General features: G+C 41.4%; 1 protein-coding gene across 18 annotated transcripts in view; it reads left to right on the top strand.

The window, feature by feature from the left end:
* The window catches only part of LOC121484097 (aminopeptidase O (putative)), a 337984-nt gene that overhangs the window by 220816 nt on the left and 95964 nt on the right, over window positions 1-21204 (top strand). For 17 of the 18 annotated variants that reach the window (XR_005985940.1, XR_005985938.1, XR_005985937.1 and 14 more), the window contains 2 exons: window positions 9744-9787; window positions 17452-17512. Coding sequence is in view for 10 of the 18 variants with exons in the window: in XM_041742812.1 (XP_041598746.1) it covers window positions 9744-9787; window positions 17452-17512 (105 nt within the window). In the remaining 8 variants the exon portion in view is untranslated. Of the gene's footprint in view, window positions 1-9743; window positions 9788-17451; window positions 17513-19851; window positions 20973-21204 lie in introns of those variants that run through there. The other variant, XM_041742817.1, reaches the window with a different exon arrangement.

Raw genomic sequence — 21204 nt, 5'->3', positions numbered from 1 at the left:
ACTATCAGAGAAAGACACTGTCAGCTTATACTGGTGTCTGTGAGCTGCACATAGCAAGAAAGTTAGCAAAGAAGGAGAGGCTCTGAAAACAGTGCTCAAAGGATGTGGTCTCAACACAGATTGGTCTGATGGGTATTTTTGATATGTGACAGTGGTGCTCATACACAGTTTTGAAGTCACATTGTCCACAGTGTTAGATGTGACATATGTGTATGTACAACCTGAACACATATGAAGGGAGTAGCATGAGTGAAACAAGACCAGATGACTATCCCTTGCCCTTACATTCTTTTTTTTCTTTTGGTTGAGGGGAAAGTAGGGTCTTCCTAAACATATACTTGGAAAGGTATCTTGAAAAGAGGCTCATAAGTCTTATGTGGACTAATCAGTCTTGGTGGACTGATTAGCCCAAATTCCCACTGCTTAAAACCACTGCCCACTGAGCTACTTCAGTGTTAAATGAGCGCGTTGTATGTCCATGACCTCTTAGGTTCTGATGTCAGCCTCCTGTGGAACACTCAGTGCCTTCTCCACCAGGTCATTCAGGTTTTCTTTTGTTTATCTTTTCTGAACAACAACTTTATTGGTTTTTCATGACAGCTTTATTGAGTTATAATTCGTATACCATAAATTTCACCCTTTTAAAGTATGCAAGTCAGTGGTTCCCAGACATGCATGAGGTTGTGCACCCTCACCACTCTGTCATTTTCAGAACATCTTCATCAGTCCCACAAGAAGCCTCCTGCCCATTAGCTGTCACTGCCCCAGGTCCACCTCCCCCCGGCACCAGGCCAGCCCTACCCTACTGTCCATCAGTGTGGATTTGCCTCTTTTGGATGTTCCACATAAACAGAATCAGAGAATATGTGGCCTTTTGTGCTGGATTCTCTCCTGCAGCTCAATGTGTTCTCGGTTCATGTGGTAGCATGGAGCAGCACTTCATTCCTCTTTCTTTATTTCAATATTTACTTTTTAAACTTTGGTAAAGCCTACCTAACAAAATTTACCATTTTAATCATTGTAAAACATATAGGTCAGCACATTAAGTACTTTCACACTGTTGTGCAGCAGTCAGCACCAGGAGTCTCTAGAATGTTTTAATCTTCCCAGATTGACACTTGTATCCATTAAGCATAACTACCTTGTTTCCCCCACTTCCCTCAACAGGGCCCTGGAAACTATCATTCCACTTTCTGTTTGACTGTTCGAGATACTTCATATTAGTGAAATATTTGTACTTTTGGAACTGAGCATAATGTCTTTAGGTTTCATCCATGTTGCAGCATGTGTCAGAATTTCCCTCCTTCTTAAGACTGAATGTTTCATTGTTTGTATATGCCACATTTTGTTGGTGGATGTTTAGGTTATTTACACCTTTTGGCTATTGTCAGTAATGCTGCTATGAACATCAGCGTACAAATAACTGTTTGAGTTTCTGTCTTCTTGTCTTTTAATTATATTTGAGGAAGTTCGATACTGTTTTCCACAGTGGCTGCACCATTTCACATTCTCACCAACAGTACACAAGTGTTCCTATTTCTTCACATCCTTACCAACACTTGTTCTGTTCTTTTGATAATAGCCATCCTAGTCGGTGTGAAGTGGTATCTCATTGTGGTTTTAGTTTGCATTTCTCTGATAGCTAATGATGTTGAGCATTTTTTAAGAAGGCTCCACACCGAACACTTGAACTCATGACCCTGAGATCAAAGAGATCCATGTTCTATGGACCTACCAACTTACCAAGCCAATCGGGCACCCAGATGTTGAGCATCTTTTTATGTGCTCATTGGCTTTTTGTATATCTTCTTTGGAGAAATATTTGTTTAGATCCTTTGCCAATTTTCTATTTGCATTGTCTTTTGTTTTTGAGTTATACTTTATATATTCCAGATTCGGATCCCCTATCAAATATGTGATTTGCAAATATTTTTTCTCATTTTATGGGTTGTCTTTTTACTTTCTTGTCTCTTGTAGCACAAAAGCTTTTAATTTTGATAAAATCCAATTTATCTTTTTTATCTTTGGTTGCTTATACCTTAGCTATCATATGTAAGAAACCATTGCTTAATTGAAAGCTATAAAGATTTGCTTCTATGTTTTCTTTTTTTTTTTAACTTTTTATTTATTTATTTTTTTAATTTATGATAGTCATCACACAGAGAGAGAGAGGCAGAGACATAGGCAGAGGGAGAAGCAGGCTCCAAGCACCGGGAGCCCGACGTGGGATTCGATCCCGGGTCTCCAGGATTGGGCCCTGGGTCAAAGGCAGGCGCCAAACCACTGTGCCACCCAGGGATCCTGCTTCTATGTTTTAAGTGTTTTATTTTATAGCTTTAGCTCTTAACATTTAGGTCTCTTGTCCATTTGAGGTTTTTTTTTTTTTTTTTTTCATTTGAGTTAATTTTTATATATGTTGTGAGGTAGGGATCTAATTCTATTCTTTTGCATGTGACTATTCAGTTCTCTCACAACCATTTGTTGAAAGATTATTCTTTCCCTCCAATGAATTGTCTTGGCATCCTTGTTGAAAATCAATAGACCGTAAATGTAAGAGTTTATTTCTGGACTATTAATTTTATTCCATCAATCTATTTCTGCAAGTACCACTGTAAGTTTGGAACTTACTGCTTTTCAACTAACACATATTTGTTATAAAAAAAAACTCAAGCAATACATAAAAGTACAAAGAATATGAAATACTACTTAAAATCCCACCACCTATATATGGCCATAATTAATATTAAGTGAACTTCATTCCAGAAATTGCACTATATCTCTCTCTTTTGGTATATTATATGATATGTATACATGTACCTGTACATATATGTGTATACACATATATAGATATAAAGATATATGAAGAATTAATTTTATATAAAAGTAGGATTACATTATATGCATTAAAAAAAAAGATTTTATGTATTTATTTGAGGGGTGGGGGAGAGCCCACACACTGGGGAGGGGCAGAGAGAGAACCAGACTGTCTGCCAAGCTGGGAGCCCGATGTGGGGATCAATCCCAGGATCCTGGGATCATGACCCAATCTGAAGGCAGACACTTAACCAACTGAGCCTCCAGGTACTCCTTATATGTGCTTTTTTTTAATGAAGTGTTTTAAATTTTATTTTGCTTAAATTTAATAATGGAAAAGAAACTAAAGTGAATGCAAAGAGCTTTCTTGAACTTCAGACAAACGAGAGATTATTTCATAAAAGATTCTAATATATTCAAGAAGGATGATTACAAAAAAATCTTTGAGGTTGAAATTATTTTTTCCTCTTTACCTATTTTTTTTATTTTTAGAAAACATCAATTTATTCACTTCTGTAAAAGCTGAGGGAATTAGCAATTATATACTTCTACTACCTTTCTCCCAATTCAAAATATATATATCTATATTCATGAAAGCCTTATTTTGATTCCACTTTTTGTTGGCTGAATTTTGTTACCAAATTTATGTTGAAGACACACTGCTTCTATGATTTTTGAGTTCTTATGTGCTTGAGAATGTTTGTTGCCTTTATACTTGAATCACACACTGGGTATAATAGTCTCTGATCTCATTTCCATTTCCTCAGAACTTTGCAGCTATTGCTTGACTGCCTTCTGATTAATAATGCTATAGAAATTTTTAAAAGATTTTATTTATTTATTTATTTGAGAGAGAAAGAGAGTAGGGGGAGAATCAGAGGGAGAGGGATAAGCAGACTCCATGCCAAGAGTGGCATGGGCTCAATCTCACAACCTTGAGATCATGACCCAAGCCAAAATCAAGAGTCAGACACTTAATCAGCTCAGCCACTTGGGCATCCTGCTGTAGAAACTTTTTTTAAAAAAGATTTATTTATTTGAGAGAGAGAGAGAGAGTGGGAAAGAGAGAGAGCATGAGCAGGGCAGTAGGAAGAGAAGACTCCTGGCGGAGTGAGGAGCCCCATGCAGGGCTAGATCCCAGAACTCTGGGATGATGACTGAGGTGAAGGCAGATGCTTAACCAACTGAGCCACCCAGGCACCCTGCTGTAGAAACTTTTGAAGTCAGCCTACTTTTTCCTCTTTATGCCACTCAGATGACAGAAGAATTCTTTCTTTATCTTTGACATTTAGTAATTGACTCAGAAAATATCTTGGTGTTATGAGTCTGCATCAGTTTTTGTTTTGTTTTTTTCCTGCAAAGGAGTCTGCACTTCCAGTCTTACCTACTGTTCTTCCTTCTTTCAGCAAAATTGTCTAACTTGTATGTTTGAACACATTCAGGATTTTCTCCCTTGCAGGGTTCTGGATTTTAAGATTACCAGTTATTCTTATGTTATATTATCTTTGTTCTCCATGCCTTTTGTCCTTTTTGGCATGTGTTTATCTCAAGTGACATTATTTTTATTGTTAATGTTGTTATAACATTATTGTTAATTTTTTCTTTAATGTCTGTACTCTTACTACTATTTCTGTGTTATTAATTTTCCTGTACTGATATTATTTTAGTCCTTAATTTATTTGCTTTGAAATCTCTCCTTTCGTCTCATTTTGTTGTTCTGTCATCTTGTCTCTGAGCTTTCATTTTACTGACTTTATGTTCTTATTATGATCTTTTGTTAATTTATTTTGTAGTGTAAAACATTCATAGAAAATTATCTTCTGTTTCTTGGATTATGTTTTCTTCGAGATTGGAGTCTGTCTTTTATCCCGTGTTTCTTAGTGCTGTCTCTCTATGTGGGTTTTTGTTACATTAATCTGAATAGTTGCCATACTTTCCTTCTTGGTTATTCTCAGCATGAGTAGCCCTGTCCTGACCTTTTATTTATTCTCATATGTATTGGAACATTATTCTTGATTTCTTTCCCAACTTTTTGTAGACATGTTTTCTTTCATCTGAGCTATAATTTGAAGCTTGGATGTTATGCATGGAGGGGGTGGAGGGGAAGAGCTCCACTGGAGCTGCATACAGCTTTTGTTGTAAGAATTTAGCTCCACTAACTCTTAAAATTCTGTAAAATGTTCCCAACCAAGATTTCCTTCACCTAATTTGGGTGCAGCTTTTTCCCCACTGCAGCTATTCTCTCAATTAATATTGGTTCTCGAGTTCTGCATGGAGCTCTAGAAGCTCTGCAGTTCATCAAAGAGCATCCTCTTTGGTTTTATTACCCAACTTTTGCTCATCTCTCTCCAATAAACATTTCTAGTCTCTTCATGGTCACAAAAAAAGAAGAAGAAGAAGAAGAAGGAGAAGAAGGAAGAGGAAGAAGAAGAAGAAGAAGAAGAAGAAGAAGAAGAAGAAGAAGAAGAAGAAGAAGAGAAAACAAAAGAAAAGAAAAGAAAAGAAAAGAAAAGAAAAGAAAAGAAAAGAAAAGAAGGAAAGATAAAGATATTCCTGTTTCTTTCCAAATGTGTGGGTATTTGTGAGAATTTGCAGGGTTTGGGCAATTCACCAGTCCCCCTACTGCTAAGCATGAGGTTGGGGGTGGTAGAGAGGGAGGGTTGAGACCTGTGTTGGAATCTTATGTTTCTTTCCTTAGTTGTCTCCTTTTGAAGTTTATGCCATGAAGCTGTCCTTCTTTACTTGTTTGGATGCTGCTGGTAACATTTCTGCGCACCCCCCCCCCTTTTTAGTGGATTGTATTTTTGTTTATTTTGCTTTGTAGTGATGAGGAAGGTTGTGATCCAGTTTCTTTTTTCAGAAGTCTTTCAATTTCTTCTTTTTCCAAATTGGTTAATAATCTTTTTCCTTTGTGAACACCCTGCCTGTCCAACATTTTGGTATTATCCCTGTCCTAGTCCCCACTGCAAGTTAGCAGTGACTTCTTCTTGGCCATTTCATGTCTCAGTCCTTATCCTGCCAACCCTGTCCTTGCTTAAATTATATGTTGTTTTTTTTTTTTTTTTGTCTCTCTTACTTCCACCTCCCCATGACCATGGTAATTATTCATAAAACATCTGAAAGAAATTGCTAAACCTGTGCAATTATCAGGCCATTGCCAGTTTATCTGGTAGAATCTATGTGTACCTGCTTTTTATTGAATATTTTTATCAGGACTAAAAAATAATTACCAAATTACCCATGTACCAAAAATCAGTATAGTTTTTTTTTTTTAAATCATGCATAATGTAATGTTGTTAGATATTAATCAAAATAAGCTGTCTGGGACTGACCTGGCTAGCATATAGATTATTAAGAGAATAAGAAATGAAAAAATATTCTTAAAGAATGTATTTTTTGATTGGAGTGAGGCCTTGTAACAATTTCCAAGGATCCACATAAAATTGTATCCTAGCCCACAGTCAAAACAGCAGGAGGCCTTCTTTGTTTTTTTTTTGTTTTTTGTTTTTTGTTTGTTTGCCTTTGATTTTAATATTTTTCTGGCATACTGTAGTGGTGACAAACTAGGATTCTGGCATTTGTTGCTAGCTAACTTTGTTCACAATTCTAGAATCAGACTTGAAGGAAGCTCTCCTTGTCCAGTTAAGATTTGTAATTTGCCTTTACAAAATTGCCAACATGCTGAAGGGAAGAGGGGAGACAGATGAAAGAATTGAAAAGATGTTGGTGAGGGAAGGAATAATCATAGGAGGTATTTTTCTTTTTATGTCCTTCTATTGTGGAAAGTGGGGAAAAGCTTCTATATAATAAGTCCACTCTAAGGGTGTATTCCAGTTTACAAAAAGAACCAGGAAAACTAGCATGTTATGGTTAACGATTGGGTCTATGAAAGGAGTAAGAAGGGCCAATAGGGTTGGTTCCAATGATAGCTGGTGCAGCAATGGGCCAAGAATCTCTTTGGATTGCATGGAGCCCAGACAGAGCATCTGGCACTGTGGATGGGCATTCACATAGCCTGTGGGAATACAGGTGCCATGACTTAGAGGTGCTCGAGGTGCTGGGGTTTTGTGATCCGTTGTGATCCTCTAGACCTGTTGTCCCTAGTATTGGTGGGGAGCCTCTAGCAAGCTGCTGTGTGACCTCCAGGTCTCAGCCCTAAGGCAGGAGAGACAGGTGGCCACCTACTAGAAGGTAGAACAAGGTTTCTTAAAAATAAAGCAAGATTCTTTGGGGACCTCCTGTACTTTTCCTATATTCACATGAAATCTGGAACATTGTACTTTGCAGTCCTATAAAGAAAGATCCAATTGTAATTGGAAAATGTAAAAGGACAGAATTAAGGTTAACTCTGAATTTCCTGCTCCTCCTGCAATTCAATTTCTCCCTCTTGTCATTGAGTTAGTGTCATTTCTCCTTCCCCATATAATTGAGCATAAATAACTGGACAAACATGGGATAAGCTGATATGGACTATAAGGAGGTAATGAAGCAAATTTAGTAAGAAATTATCATTATAGCACTCAAATTTTTAAGAAGCAAGAATACTGCCAATAAGCCAGTAAAATATTTGCAAAGTAATCAATATATCAGATTGTGATAAATTAATTTATTATTTAACTTTTTTGTAAAATAATTGTTAAAATTATAAAAATAATGGCTTTAAGAATGTCAAATGAAAATAATTTTAAAATTATTATTAAAAATTATTAAGAATTATTTAAAAATAATTCTTCACATTCTAGATAGTACTTATTTCCTTTTCTTTTCCATATAGCCACTGCCAGTGCTAGAATGCGAGACATTATTCTATTTGGAATTGTCCATTTCCATTTAGACTACACAATCCATGTTTTTAATATTAGTTTTGTTAATTGTATCTTTGTATCATTTATTGTAGGTGAAGCAGCAATAGACATATAATGACTTGGAGAACAGAAGTTAGGAGAAATAAATCTTTCATTAGTGCTCTTAATAGGAAGGCTTTGCTGCTGGCAGAAATGGCCCTAGCCACCTGTACGCACACAGAAAGGGACGGTGTCTGTGCTTAGTGCCATGGTGGAGAGAACACCACATCATACAAATTGTTTGCAGATTTCCATTCCTATCTAATTCCATCTGTTTATAATATGAACGTCGGTGCTGCTTCCATCTCATTGAGTCTTAAATGGAACTCATCAGAGCCCTGTGCTGACTCTGGATCTGCAGACTTGATTCTTGGGGGTGAGGAGAAGGGTGTGGTTTCTTTCTGAAGGAATTCTGGTGTGGTAGTGTCATAATCGGTCATCTGGGCTTACACACAGGCCCCTTTTAAAAGGACCTGTTTTAGGGGTACCTGGGTGGCTCAGTGGTTGAGCGTCTGCCTTTGGCTCAGGGTGTGATCCCGGGGTCTTGGGATCGAGTCCTGCTTTGGGCTCCTTGTGTGGAGCCTGCTTCTCCCTCCACCTGTGTCTCTGCCTCTCTCACTGTCTCTCATGAATAAATAAATAAAATCTTAAAAAAAAAAAAAAAAGACCTGCTTTAAAAGATTATTTTTAGTTTATTAAAAGAAAAACTTGAAGTATAGATCTTATTTATTGTTCAATATCAAGTCCAAAATGTTAAATATTCTTCTCTCTTTCATGTTCTGTATTTATTCAAAATGTATCTTATCAAACCCTTCAGATAACTCAGGGTTAACACTGGCCTTGGGTCACTCAGCAAATAAAAATGTACAATTCCTACTTAGATTCAAATTTCAGATAAACAACAAATAATTTTTTAGTGCCCCCAATTTAACTGGGCGTCCTGTATTTTATCTGACAAATCTGATTGAGACCAAATGAAGATTCTAGAATTAAATGGGCTGAAGAGATTGGTCACAAAACTTAAGGTGTGAATTAAATATAAATGTAATCTTGAACATTCATATGTGAATTTGTTTAGACCTATGGTACTGTGGTTATGTTTTTAAAAGAGTCCTTATTTTTTAGAGATATTTACTGAAACATTGGCTGATGACATATAACATTTGGGATTCACTTCTTAATAATATAGGAGGCAGGTGAGAGGTTAGGACAGATTGACTGTGGGTTGATGGGTACATGAAGGTTAATTATATTCTCCACTTTTGAGTGTGTTGGAAAATTTCCATAGTACAGGGGGAAAAATAGGTGTGTCTAAGTTATGCATTTAGGTTAAAAAAAAATCTATTATTGAAAGATCCTAAATGTGAAATGAAAGAAGATTGCATGGTGGCACTAGAAGCAGCTTCAGACTAAGGCAGGGACCCTTGAACCATTCCAATTGTGACATCTTTATTCCTCCACTGGGATATTGTCTTGATTTTTGTCTTCATCTCTCTCTCTTTTTTTTTTTTTTCCAGTTTTTTTTTGTTTTGTTTTGTTTTTTGTTTTAAGTAATCTCTATACCCAGTGTGGGCCTCAAACTCACAACCTTGAAATCAAGGGTCCCTTGCTCTACTGACTGAGTCAGCCAGGCACCCCTGTCTTTATCTTTCCATAGAACAATGCAAGAATGTTGTAAGTTAGTTACTAGCCTCTTAGAGTTGAGAGTGTTGAGGTGTAACAGGATCTCTAAGGAAAGCTCAGGAGGAGGAAAACATGGTTAAGTAGAGAGGGGATTATGCTTTATGCTATCTATGGTCAGCCTTTTGAAAATAGTTAAACTTGAAATAAACTTTTGGGTTAGGTAAAAATAACAAACAGTACATTTTTCAATTTGCGGTTTTTACAAAACAAATCTCTTTAACTGATTGGCTTGAAGCCCTGGTAAATTAATAAATAGTGTATATAGTCTAATAAGTCAACACAGGCCTAGCTTTCCTAGCAGGTGATCTGTCAGCAGCTGGGAGCACTCGGGCCCTGGCATGATTCCGGACAGAGTTATTTATTGATGGACATCTTTAATGATTTGCTTTTTTCTTATTCCAGGATTTCCTTCAAATGCTGTTGGATAACATCCCAGAAGAAAAAAGGTGAGGACCAATTTAGGAATTAAGAGCCCAGTTTTACTTTTAATGTTAAAAATGACCCTGCCATTGTTTGGCTTGTTACAGTCTAGAAAGTTCCATCTTCATCCCGTAACAGAAGTAGGGACCTAACCCAGGCAGTAGGAATCCCAAGACATTAACCAGACTTAGAACTAGGCCCACATGGATGTTGGGAGCCAGAGCACGCAGTGTTAGGAGGGAAGGCCCAGGGTCAGAAACCCTGAAAGTAATATGAGAGACAAGCCAAGGACACTTCATGGCCTCAGCTGCTGTGAAAAAGAGTCGGGAAGAGGGAAGTTCTAAGTTCGGGTTCTCTAGTTAACATGCCTTAATATAAGGAAATGCTATTTAATTGCAGGTAAAAGTCTAGTGCAGTAATAAGAACATGGGATTTGAAGTCAGGCTCTCCTAAGTTCTCACCCCAGTGTGGCTCCTTCCCAGCTCTGAGATTTGTAGCAAGTTACTTCATCCAAATTTCAGGTTTTCACCCTTGGGGGTAATACAGGAGATAACCTTTGTGACAGGTGTACAATCGATGATTGTTACAGGTGTAGGAATAGTTATCTTCTGGGCCTCAGGCCCTGTATATAAGGATCTACATACAGTAAATCACATAATCCTTATTACAGTACTCCACCACCACTGTCGTCATCATAGTGCTTATTGTAGGCCAGCACTTCCACATGCAGGCCCTCAGTTAGTCCTTCAGCCAGCACTGTTAGGTGCATTGCATGTCTGTCCCTACTTTATCAGTAAAAGCACTGAGGCATGTTCAGGAGAGAAGGGACCTACATCAGAGTTTAGACTGGTATTTGATCTTTGCCTGGCCTTTTGTTTAATCTCCCCATCTTCCACCTTCTACTCCCAATTCTTGCTTCAAGAGAAGCGTTATTGTCAGCTGCTTGTTTTTTTAAATTCAGTGTGAACACACACACATAAAGCAAGCCAGTACATCATACAGAATGAGCATACCCATATTACTTGATAAATTTCTTTATCTCTACCTCTCTCTGTTCATGCTTTTTGATGCCGAAGGAAGTCTTACCTAGGGAGATTGCATGGAGCCTTAGTAATTGGCTAAGATAATTAGCTTTTCGAAAGGCTGTTTTGAAGGAAGTGTGGCTTGTTTTGGAAAGTCTGAAATGTTTCAGATTTACCATCCTTTCTTTTTACACAAACACATGGATTTTCTTCTTGCAAGAATCGCATCCAAATGTTCCTAAGGTTAGGACAGCAGTTTACCTGCAAGATACGTTTTTTTTCACCTTTTCTTCTGTACCTGCCCTGGAATAACTTTTTGAGTTTCCTGATAAAATGGAGCAGTTTCCTTGCAAGAAAAAAAAAAGAAAAGACAATTACTAGAAATGGTGTATTCCTATTACCAAAGTCTGTTACTATACATTCTTTTGGAAGAATTTCTTAAGGCACAAATACAGCAAATTTCACGGAAGCAACAAAGTGCATTTTTAGTTTGGGACGGCTTCTTTCTTTTCATCCTCTTCCTAATAAGGTTATAAAGTTCATGGGTGTGGCCCCAAGCCCTCTGGCTCCAGGGAACCTGGATCTTGTCATTTTGAATATGTATCAAGGAACATGCTGTTGAACCCATAAAGAGATTTTTGTTGCGATGGTGGCAGAGCAGCATCTCTGTTTAAGGGTGGCCACTGACCACCAACCTTCACACCCCACCCCGAGAGGACACCTTACTCAGTCAGGGTCATATTTAGGCCAGCAGGTTTAAGCTGCCTTTTAAAATTTCCCTTAAAAGTTAAGGTGATTTCCTTCCTGCAATGAACCTATTTCAGCAAGTATATCAGAATACTTTTTGAAATTCAAGCATCTTCTTTCCTGCTAACTAATCTCAGAATCTAATTCAGGTATTAAAACAGACAGTTTGGCCTTTTATCTATGCAGCATATTGTACCAATTTTATCTGGGGCTCCAAAGGTCCTACATCTACCCCTGGAGCCTCTAATCTGTGGCCCTGATGCAAGCTGATCCTTGGGCACATCTGTCAGGCATGTGAGCCATTGTGAGCGGGGCAAGATTCTTCAGATAGACCAGCCAGTTAGTGTTCAGGGGCCAGTATCCTCTATGTCACTGTTTTTGCATGGTTCTCCTGCTCTGATTAATTTAACTTACCCATTGAGCTCCTCCTGTACCAGGCTTTAGGCTGGAGACTAGAGGACAGAAAGGAATAGGTTCCATCCCCCGCCTACAGGATGCTCCTAATCGACATAGAGATAGGCATGAAAACAGATTATGACTCAGTGTGGGAAGTGCTTTTGGGAGTTTCAGAGTCCTTGGCACACCAGGAAAGGCCTAAGTGTCCTAGCCTCGAGCCTTCAGGTAAAGAAGTGCCATTAAAAGTTCTAAATAGGAAAGTGCCATCAGCAGATTGGGAAGATGCTCCAGGGGATGCTGTGGAAGGTATATGTGAGATGGGTGGACTAGAAGTCACAGAGAGAGAGAGAATGAGTGGGGCAGGGGCACAGAGACTCGGGACTCAATCCTGCAGCTCTGGGATCACAACCTGAGCTGAATGAAGTACCTGAGGTGAAGGTAGTTGCTTAGCCGACTGAGCCACCCAGGTGCCCCTCAAGACAGCTGTTCACTCAGGAGATCTAGAGCTGGAACCTGATCTCTCATTCTTGGCCACTCAGTGACACTCTGAAGTAGCACTGGAAGCAGAGTGGGCAGGGGAGTTTGTCTTGGGAATTAGTGGGGGGCGGAGAGAGTGGAAAGGAGAGCATTTGAAGGAGGAAGGGAGGAGTTGTGTTTTAGACATCTTCAATGTGAGGTTTCTGTGTAAATGTTGATGTTTTCTGAGACCAAGGGAAGAAAAAGCTAAAAATGCTTAGAAGGAAATCCAAGCAGATCCTGGGCACCAGCGAGTCCTCATATAAGAGTGAGTGCCCTGCCCACCTGATACTGTAACCATATCAACAGTGGCTCTTTTTTTTTTTTTTTTAAGATTCATTTATTTATTTGAGAGAGAGGGAGAGACCAGAGGAGAGAGGGAGAGAAAATCTTAAGCAGACTCCACGCTGAGCTTGGAGCCTGACGTGAGGCTCAACCTCACGACCTTGAGATCATGACCTGAGCCAAAACCTAGAGTCAGACACTTAACCAACTGTGCTCTTTCTTTGCTCATGTGTTATTATGTCTTCCTGTGCATGTCCATGTGTTTGGTTTCATTCACTGCCTTCCCTCCCCCATGGAGCTCGTGAATGCTCACTTATAGATGTGACCTCAGCCATCTTCATTATCTGCCCAAGCACAAACGACTCCTTTTGATTAGGTAACAAGTAACCATATGCACAGTTCTAAGATGCACACTATTTGTATCCACATGTAGAGAGGGAACTTAAAAACCTAAATTATGAAAATCTACAAATCTGTGAAGAATATTGGTTGCTTTGCAAAATGAGTGCTTTTCCATTTCAGACCCTGAGCACTGAGGGCCCCAATGCTTGCATTCACCCAGTACCTGCACTTCCAAAGTCCATTCCATCTGTGGTTTAGTTCATGTGACAGTTGTGAGGGGGGCTTTAAAAGGTTGTGAAAATTGTGCTTTCCTTCAGAGGTGCAGAGAGGACATGATCATTAGAATCTCAAGGGCTGTGGTAGGAGCCGAGAGTGATGAAGACCTCTCTTCTGATTGGCAGCAAGTTGATAGGCACAAGTGGCAGATACAGCTGTTAGTCCCGCCATCCTCGTCCCTCTGCCCTCAGAAATCAACTGAACAAGCAATATAGCAAGTGCAATACCATTTTCATACAAGCCTGGGCCTATTTCTATGCATGTTAACATCACGAAGAAAAGAGCCACTGCCTTTCAACTTTCTCAGCTTTAAACACAGCTTATTTCTCTCATCAGCATTATGCCCCAGTGTCCAACATATTCTCTCCCCTGCTGTGTTAACTACGTGTGACCACATTTATAGCTCAGAGGAACTGGAGACAGACGTCTGAGCCTCAGAGTTGCCTTACAGGATGTAGGAGTGCAGAGAGGGAACTCTCTAGCCAGAGGGTAAAACAACCTGCTGTTCCAGATACCCAGGAGGCTTGGGTAATGAGGCGGAGGTAACTCTCACTAGTACAAATATGGGGGCATGCAGTCGTGGGTCTGTGTACTTTTAGCTATCTGTATAAAATCAATTTCCATAGTGATCAGACATGCAGAAGAGTAATTTCCTGTAAGTCCTGGGTCCCAGCAAAGTGGAAATGCTTCTGCTTGTTGTTGTGATTATTTAAGCCACATGATCTCAGAGGGGAAACATTCACCATTGGCTTACACTCTCAGTGTCTTGATTTGAAAAAGTCAACTTTTGCTTTACCATGCCTACCTATCCAAGCCCAGACCTAAAAAATTCCCCTGTATTGTCATCTCAATAATTATGATTGAAACAGCAAAAAATACATAATTGTTACTTTTTCCCTCCAAATATGCAGTTCATTTCTTCCTTGCAAATTAAGCATTATTGGGACACCTCACTGGCTCAGTTGGTAGAGCATGCGACTCTTGATCTTGGGGTTGTGAGTTCGAGCCCCATATTGGGTGTGGAGCCTACTTAAAAAAAATCAGCATTATCACACATTTCTCATAATTTCCTTGGGAAGTAAGGCCACCTATAGTACCTTAAAAAAATTTTTTTAGCAGCTGGAGTTATTGCTTTCATCATCCTCTCATAGTTTAAAATCTCATTCCCTGTTAGCAGTCCCTAAACAGGCATCAATGCGATTCAGTCTGCACTGTTACTGGGAGTCTAGAAACCTGGGTCTTTTCTTTAGCCCTTTGTTTGGCCTGACTTTGGCCAGTCTTCTTGTGCTGCAGTTTCTCCATCTGCTAGGAGCCACACAACAATTGACACCCACTTCACAAGGATATTATGAGGAATGAAGTGATAATGGTTATAAGATGCTTTGAACCTTTCCTAAGGAAAGTGATCTGAAAACACATGTTCTTTTCATTCACGGGAGAGTGTCTCTTGCTCCTGGATGCAGCTGAACCATGAACTCTCTTGCCCTCACACTTTTACCCCTCCCAAGGGTCTCCCCATCTCTTTAGAACTGCAATCCAAGGGCAGACAAATAGGGAAGCCACAGCAGGGGCCAGGCTGCCTCTAGTAGGAGAGACGTGAACAAGAAGGAGAAGACAGTGCTATTTGGAGCCAACCTGGGCCTTCTTGTCCACAGGCCTGCCGGCACCAAAAAATCATGACCAATGCATCATGATGCATAAGTTCAGCGAAGAAATAAAAGTGGGGGTTTTGCAGCCAGGCAACCCAGACTTGGATCTCTGTGGCCTTGGATAAGTCCCTGACTTTCCAGAACCTGCATTTGCTCATCTCTGATACGAGGATAATAATACTGGTCTTGTGCAAATATCGTGAAGCTTACATGAGATTTTTTCTCCAGTGCCTCAGACACAGTAGGTATTCAACAAGCAGGAGCTACTACTTTTATGCCTTTGCTTGGTAGTGGGCACAGGGGTTTTTGTTTGCTTGTTTTTAGTGCCACTCTATAATAGCACCTGTGTGTGCAAAAACAAAATAATTGCAAAGCAAAATTTGCCTTACTACTTTTCAGTGGAATAACCACAAAGTTGGCCAAGCAGCTGTTCAGGTCATAGACTGTGGCACAAATTGTTCACAGCCTCCACTTTGGTCTCTGCCTCCAACCTCTTTTTCCTCAGTTACTCTTCCTCAAGTCCCTTTTGTTGATGCCGCTCTACAGACATGCTCAGAGCCGCCTCAGTTAAACCATGGCTCAGCGGCAGAACTTCAGGGTTCTTACAGGATCCCTCACCTCGTTCTGTGTGCCAGCCCAGTTGAGCCTGGCTTTGGGCAAAGCTCCCTTTGCCATGCATGTACTTTGCATCTATTTTACTGGTCCTGCCCCATCATTGGGGACAGCACAGTCTTCCTCCATGACATAGTTCAATCTTTGCTTCCTTTAAGAAGGCTCCCCTAACACACCTCCTAGCTTCTAGCTGGGACCCTGGGGCAGCCAGGGCCTCTTGCACTAGCGTGGTGGCACTGCTGCTATTAGACAGTCATGCTTTGGGGGTTCCCATCTCAGCCCTGCACAGAACCTCGTGCCCTGTGGGCACCCACCAAACCAATGCCACAGGGAGAAGTGTCGCCCATTTTTCAGTTTTCTCTGGTGAAGACTTGGTCCTTGCTCAGTGATATTCCAGGGCCCAACCCCAGCCCCTCCCCATGCCACCTCTAAAATTGTGTGTTTCAGCTAAAATTTGCTGAAGAAAATTTATGTCCCTGGCCTCTCCTCGCTCCTCCATTGTGATGCACAGCAGCTGTTGGCCATCTTTTGTAAAATCACTCAAAAGGGGCCATGATGTCACTCCCAGACCTCTCTTCTTCCGGACATTGAACCCCCCTCCATGTGGACCCGGTGCACCCACCCCTTCATCCTCACTACCACTCTTATCTAAATCCTTCCTAAACCTCCATCTTCCTCCCAAGTTGTGCAAAGGTTAAGGATGCCCGTTTCCCTAGAATGCCACAGCACAACAAAGCACAGGTCAGAGTCAGCTCTTGCTTTGGCTCTCCTGCATTCGCTGTAAGGACAGCACTCTTATTGGGAAAGGTGATTTTTAAATTAAAAGGGAATACTTTCTATTAAGTCAACACTGAAATGTGTTTTCATTCATTCAAATAAAAATATGGGAATTGTCCTTTATCCCAGGAACTGTTCTCCCTTCTGGATTAGAGTGAGTAAAACAACCATGGAACCCCATCTCAGAGGACTTTGATCCAGTGTGGGGACAGTTAAAGGGCAAGTAATCAAAATAAGTGGCTGTCACAAACTGTTGGGTGCTGTGATGCAGAGGACAGGGAGCGTGCTGGATGCCACACACATGATCTGGGGGAGTGTTCAGGGAAGGTCTCTGATACAGATACCTGAGCAGGGGTTGTCTAGGAGTGGGCAGGGATTGCTTTAAACATCATTAGCCCAGGAAGACACAGCCTAAGGTCTATTGACCTTAAACATACTGAATACTTCACAAATTTAAGGAGTGTTCAAATCAGCAGGACATGAAACCAAAAGAATTTCAGCTGACTTTGGGTTAGACGAGGAGGAAGTGTAATATTTCAAGTAAAGCAGCCTGTGGGCCTGCTTCAGATGCCTGGAAACCAGGCAGGCATACCGCAGCTGAGCCGCTCTGTGCTCCGACCATGAGTTGTGCCATTTGTGCTGTCGCAGCCCCTAGTCATGACAAAGTTCACATGTCGTTCCGATGCGCTAAGTGCGGTAGAGTTCCAATTTCACGTTGCTGCCAACTCGGGATGAAGCTGTAGTGCCGGATGTTTCCTGGGGACATGCCCCATCCTCCCCAAATTGGTGCTCCCAGCCAAACAGTTCCTGTTAAGGCAGAAACAGCACTGATTGTAGCGTGCCTCTGATTTGTGAATTAATCGTGTTCATTCCTGTTGACGGGAGCTGAGCATCACTGGGGCCCCTTCTGCCCTTTGACCCGGGACAGCATTGCTTCTTCCAGAGAACAGGAACTTCTATGGAAGGATCGATGCTAGGAGGTACCCGAAAGGTTAGAGAGAAAGATGCTGTGCATGTCATAAGGGCTCTGTAACGTTTTAATCCTTGACTTTTTTTTCACTTTTAAAGGCTTGACTTGTCTGTGGAAAACATCTTCCGAGACTGGCTTGAGAGTTCTGGAATACCACAGGTGCGCTCAACATTACAGCTCACAAGGGTCTGTGACGGGTAGTGAAGCTTGCTGCTGTTTCGGTTTTGACAATGACCTGTTTGTATGTGTGGACATAAAAGTAAGCACCAGATTGAGCTGGAGTATCTGTAAGTCGGGAGAGTGATGGTCTCCCACCCTTTCCAACTGCAATCATGGCACATGCCTCTAGTCTCTGCCTCAAGGGGCTGTGGCGCTGTAGGTGGGCATGCTGGTTGATCTTGAACCATGTATGACATGAGACCTTGCCAAGAGTGGTGTGTATTTTGAGCAGTGTCATCAGGCACCACCTCAAAGCCGCCAGTGGTTGAGCAGGTGGCCTCCAGCTCTGCTTTTTGGAGGCAGCCAGATGTGGCAGTGAGCTGGCTGGCCTGCAGCTTGCCCCTGCCCATCACGCCCTTACTGCTCCCTATTTCCCCAGGGCAGCCGCCCCTCGGTTTCCTTCTCTCGTTCTGCGTGAGCCATGTAGATTCATGTCTGTGTCCCCGCTGAAGGCTGTTCCAGTGTCTCCCTCTCTCTCAGCCTGTGGGCACCTCCAAGGGAGACATGTTCCTAACCAGCCCCAGCTCCATGGGCACTGCCTGGCCGGGAGCCTCCCGCCTCCACCAGGGCCTGTGCTTCCTGGAGTCTGACCCCTGCCAGAGCATTGGCCCTGGGAAGGTGAGGGGTCATCTTGCGTGGGGCTGGTCACAGGACGCTGCAGGCCTGGAGCCTCCCTGTCTGGGCTGCCCCCCACCCCAAGCAGCTGCAGACCCATTGTGGTGAGCCCTGGTGCCTGGGAGTGGACCCCCATGGCTGTGACAAACTCTGCTGGGGCCCAGGCAAGCAGCCCCCCTAGCTAGCTAGTTTCTAGTTTCACGGCTGGTTATATGAGCTTCCCCTTGGGAGTGTCTGAATGTCAACGAATGTCTGTGAACCATGAAATTAAGGAACAGGAGGGACCGCTCTCCATTACCTTTTCAGCCCTCTCTTCACATCTTTGTCTGTGCTATCACAGAGGGGAAAATGCCGCCATGAACTTGTTCCTAAAAAGGATGCGATGCCTTCTGTTCAGGGACGTGTGACACCTGTTAAAAGTTATTTGTTTGGCCTGATCCTTCTGGGAGCAAAAAAGAATAAAATCCTGAGGTCTCAAAACAAAACAAAACAGAGGTGGGGAAGGCAGCACCTGGTCCTGGGAGGCAGCGCTCTCATCTTGGATGTATTATAATGAGGTCCTGTGATTTCTAAGCTGGGACTTCCAAAGCCAGCCATTCACGGAGTAGAAAAATCTCAGAAACAAAGTTAAGGTTTGTCTGATCCCAAATAGCCAAGCATTGCCTTCTTGTTTCAGATGGGGGCAGAGGGCATTCGCAAAGCTGTGGGCCTTGTGTTCCCAGGCCAGGCGGTTGCAAGGCGCCCAGACATTCTTTCCATGGCCTGAAAGCTGGGAAGAGTGGGGAGCTCAGAGAGCAGAATCCCGAAATTTCCTGGCTCCAAACAACAAGGCCGCTGTATTCAGCAGTTAGCCCCGAGGGAAGAGAAAAGAAAGAGTCCTTAATCGAGTGCCCAGAAGCAGGCGCACCCCACTTGGGCTGAAACGCTGGGCTGACCATCTCAGTCCCTGGAGGCTCCCTAATTTCCCCTGAAGAGAAGGCGGCTTTGCCACCAGTGGGAGGCTTTTACTTTTCATTAAAAGGGGGAGGGGTGTGGCGGAGGGAGAGATTTGCCTCTGAGCTGTACATTTTTTCCAAGGTCTAGTTGCATTTGTGACAGCTTATAGTGTAGACAAGAATTTCTGCTATAAACTGACGAAACCTGCTGTCAAAACACAGCCAGGTGCAATGAGGCCAGCCTAGCTATAAATTGTCTTTAAGACCCAACTGGTATTTCCTTGGGCGCTTAACTGTTCAGTAAAAACAACCATGTCAGACAGAAAGCACCCTGATTTAGTACACATATTTCCATTGGTGAATGATCAGAAGGCACCTTTTCATCTCCGTACCCATTCTCTGCCAGTATTTACATGGTTGATGATGATTTACTTGCTCACAGTCCTTTTGGCACTCCTTGAGAGTTCCTTCTCCGTTCCACTTCAGTGAAAGGCCCTGCGAAGGCCTGGGACCCTCTGGGTGCAGCAGCCTGGTGGTGAATGGGATACCTTGTTCTTTGTTGCCATCATTATAATATAAAGTTACTAGCGTGCTTGGCGGGGATTGACAACAAGAGCATTGAAATCGCTTCCATGCTCTTTGTTCTCTTTAAAAATTTCTGTCCACCAGCAATTGAAGTCATTCATGACAAAAGAGTCACGTTCTCCTGGTAAAATTTTCATTCCACAGGTTACAGAGGCTTTTTGTCTCCTCTCAGGAAGGCTCGCCGTGTGGTTGGCCCTGATTTTCCTTTTTGGCCACACTGAATGGAAATCATTAAAAAAAATGTGGAAATCACTTCAGCAGCAATAAAAGTAAGCATGAGCCCCAAAGAAGTAAAAGAAATTGGATCCAAACCTCTTTAAAGAACACCCAGCCCTGTAACCTGTGGCTTTGCAAACAGATTTAAAATTGACTGTACCATCCGTATTATAGATTATTTCCTTTTATGACTTTTTTCTGGTTGTAGAGGTATTGCATATTTATTTTACAATCTAAAAAAGTGTGTAATAAGAAAATTAAAATGACTCATATTTTTTTTTGGCTTAGATAATTTTTTGATATAAATCCTTTCAGTCATTTTTCTGGGTGTATGAATACATAGTTTACCCTTTCCTTTGTCTCCCTTTTCAAAATTCAAATAATGTGTCCTCTATAGCAATTTCAAGCAAGAGCAAAATATAAAAAGTAAAAGCCGTGGCCCCTTCAGTCTTTCTCCGCAGAGATAACATGGCATGGGTCCTTCTACACGTTTTCCATGCTATATAGAACTTAGGTATAAATCCTTTTTAAATAAAATTGGAGTCTTATTATCCAAGCTGCAAGTTCTCATTTAAAAGTGTATCTTAAGCAGCTTTCCATATCCTTTGATATAATTTAAGAGCAGTAATTTTTAACAGCTGCCTAGCTTTCTAACAAATAGTACTGTAATATAATTTACTCAGATTCCCTCCTTGCAGCCCCCCGCCATGGTATACATTATTTCTAAGAAAGTTGCCCATTCTGCTAATTTGACTGTTCTATAAATAGATATTGACTTCATGTCTGCCCAAAGGTCTCCTCCCACCCCCTCCACAGCCCTTGTGCACATATATTCTGACTCCTTTTTTTTTCCGACTCCTTTTAAAACATTTGTATGCAGATACATTAGAAAATAACTTTTCCCATCCAGCCTTTCATCTGCACTTCTTTATGTTAGTTGCTATAGAATTCTCTAATTCCTCTTTTTCTTTGAGTTCCTGGTCACATTGCCAAGTCCTGGTATCCTTATGTACATATTTATTAAATTACAAATTTTCTTTCCTTACCTAGTGCCTCCCTCATTTTTTTCATTATATTTTGCTTCGACTGGTTCAGAAGCTAATTGGTTTTTTAGCCACCAAGCCATCCGCATCAGCACTAAGTGGATCTTTCCAAAAGATTCATCTTCACCAGAAACCTATTCCCCATTAACTGTGGATTAAGGACAAACTCTTTGGCTTGCTATTTGAAGCTATCACCAGAACTGTCCCAGGCTGTCTTTTTAAACTTTAATTTCTACCC

The sequence above is a fragment of the Vulpes lagopus genome, chromosome 2 (genome assembly GCF_018345385.1).
Source record: "Vulpes lagopus strain Blue_001 chromosome 2, ASM1834538v1, whole genome shotgun sequence".
In the NCBI taxonomy this organism is placed as follows: Eukaryota; Metazoa; Chordata; class Mammalia; order Carnivora; family Canidae; genus Vulpes; species Vulpes lagopus.
This window is presented reverse-complemented; position numbering and strand designations above follow the sequence as displayed.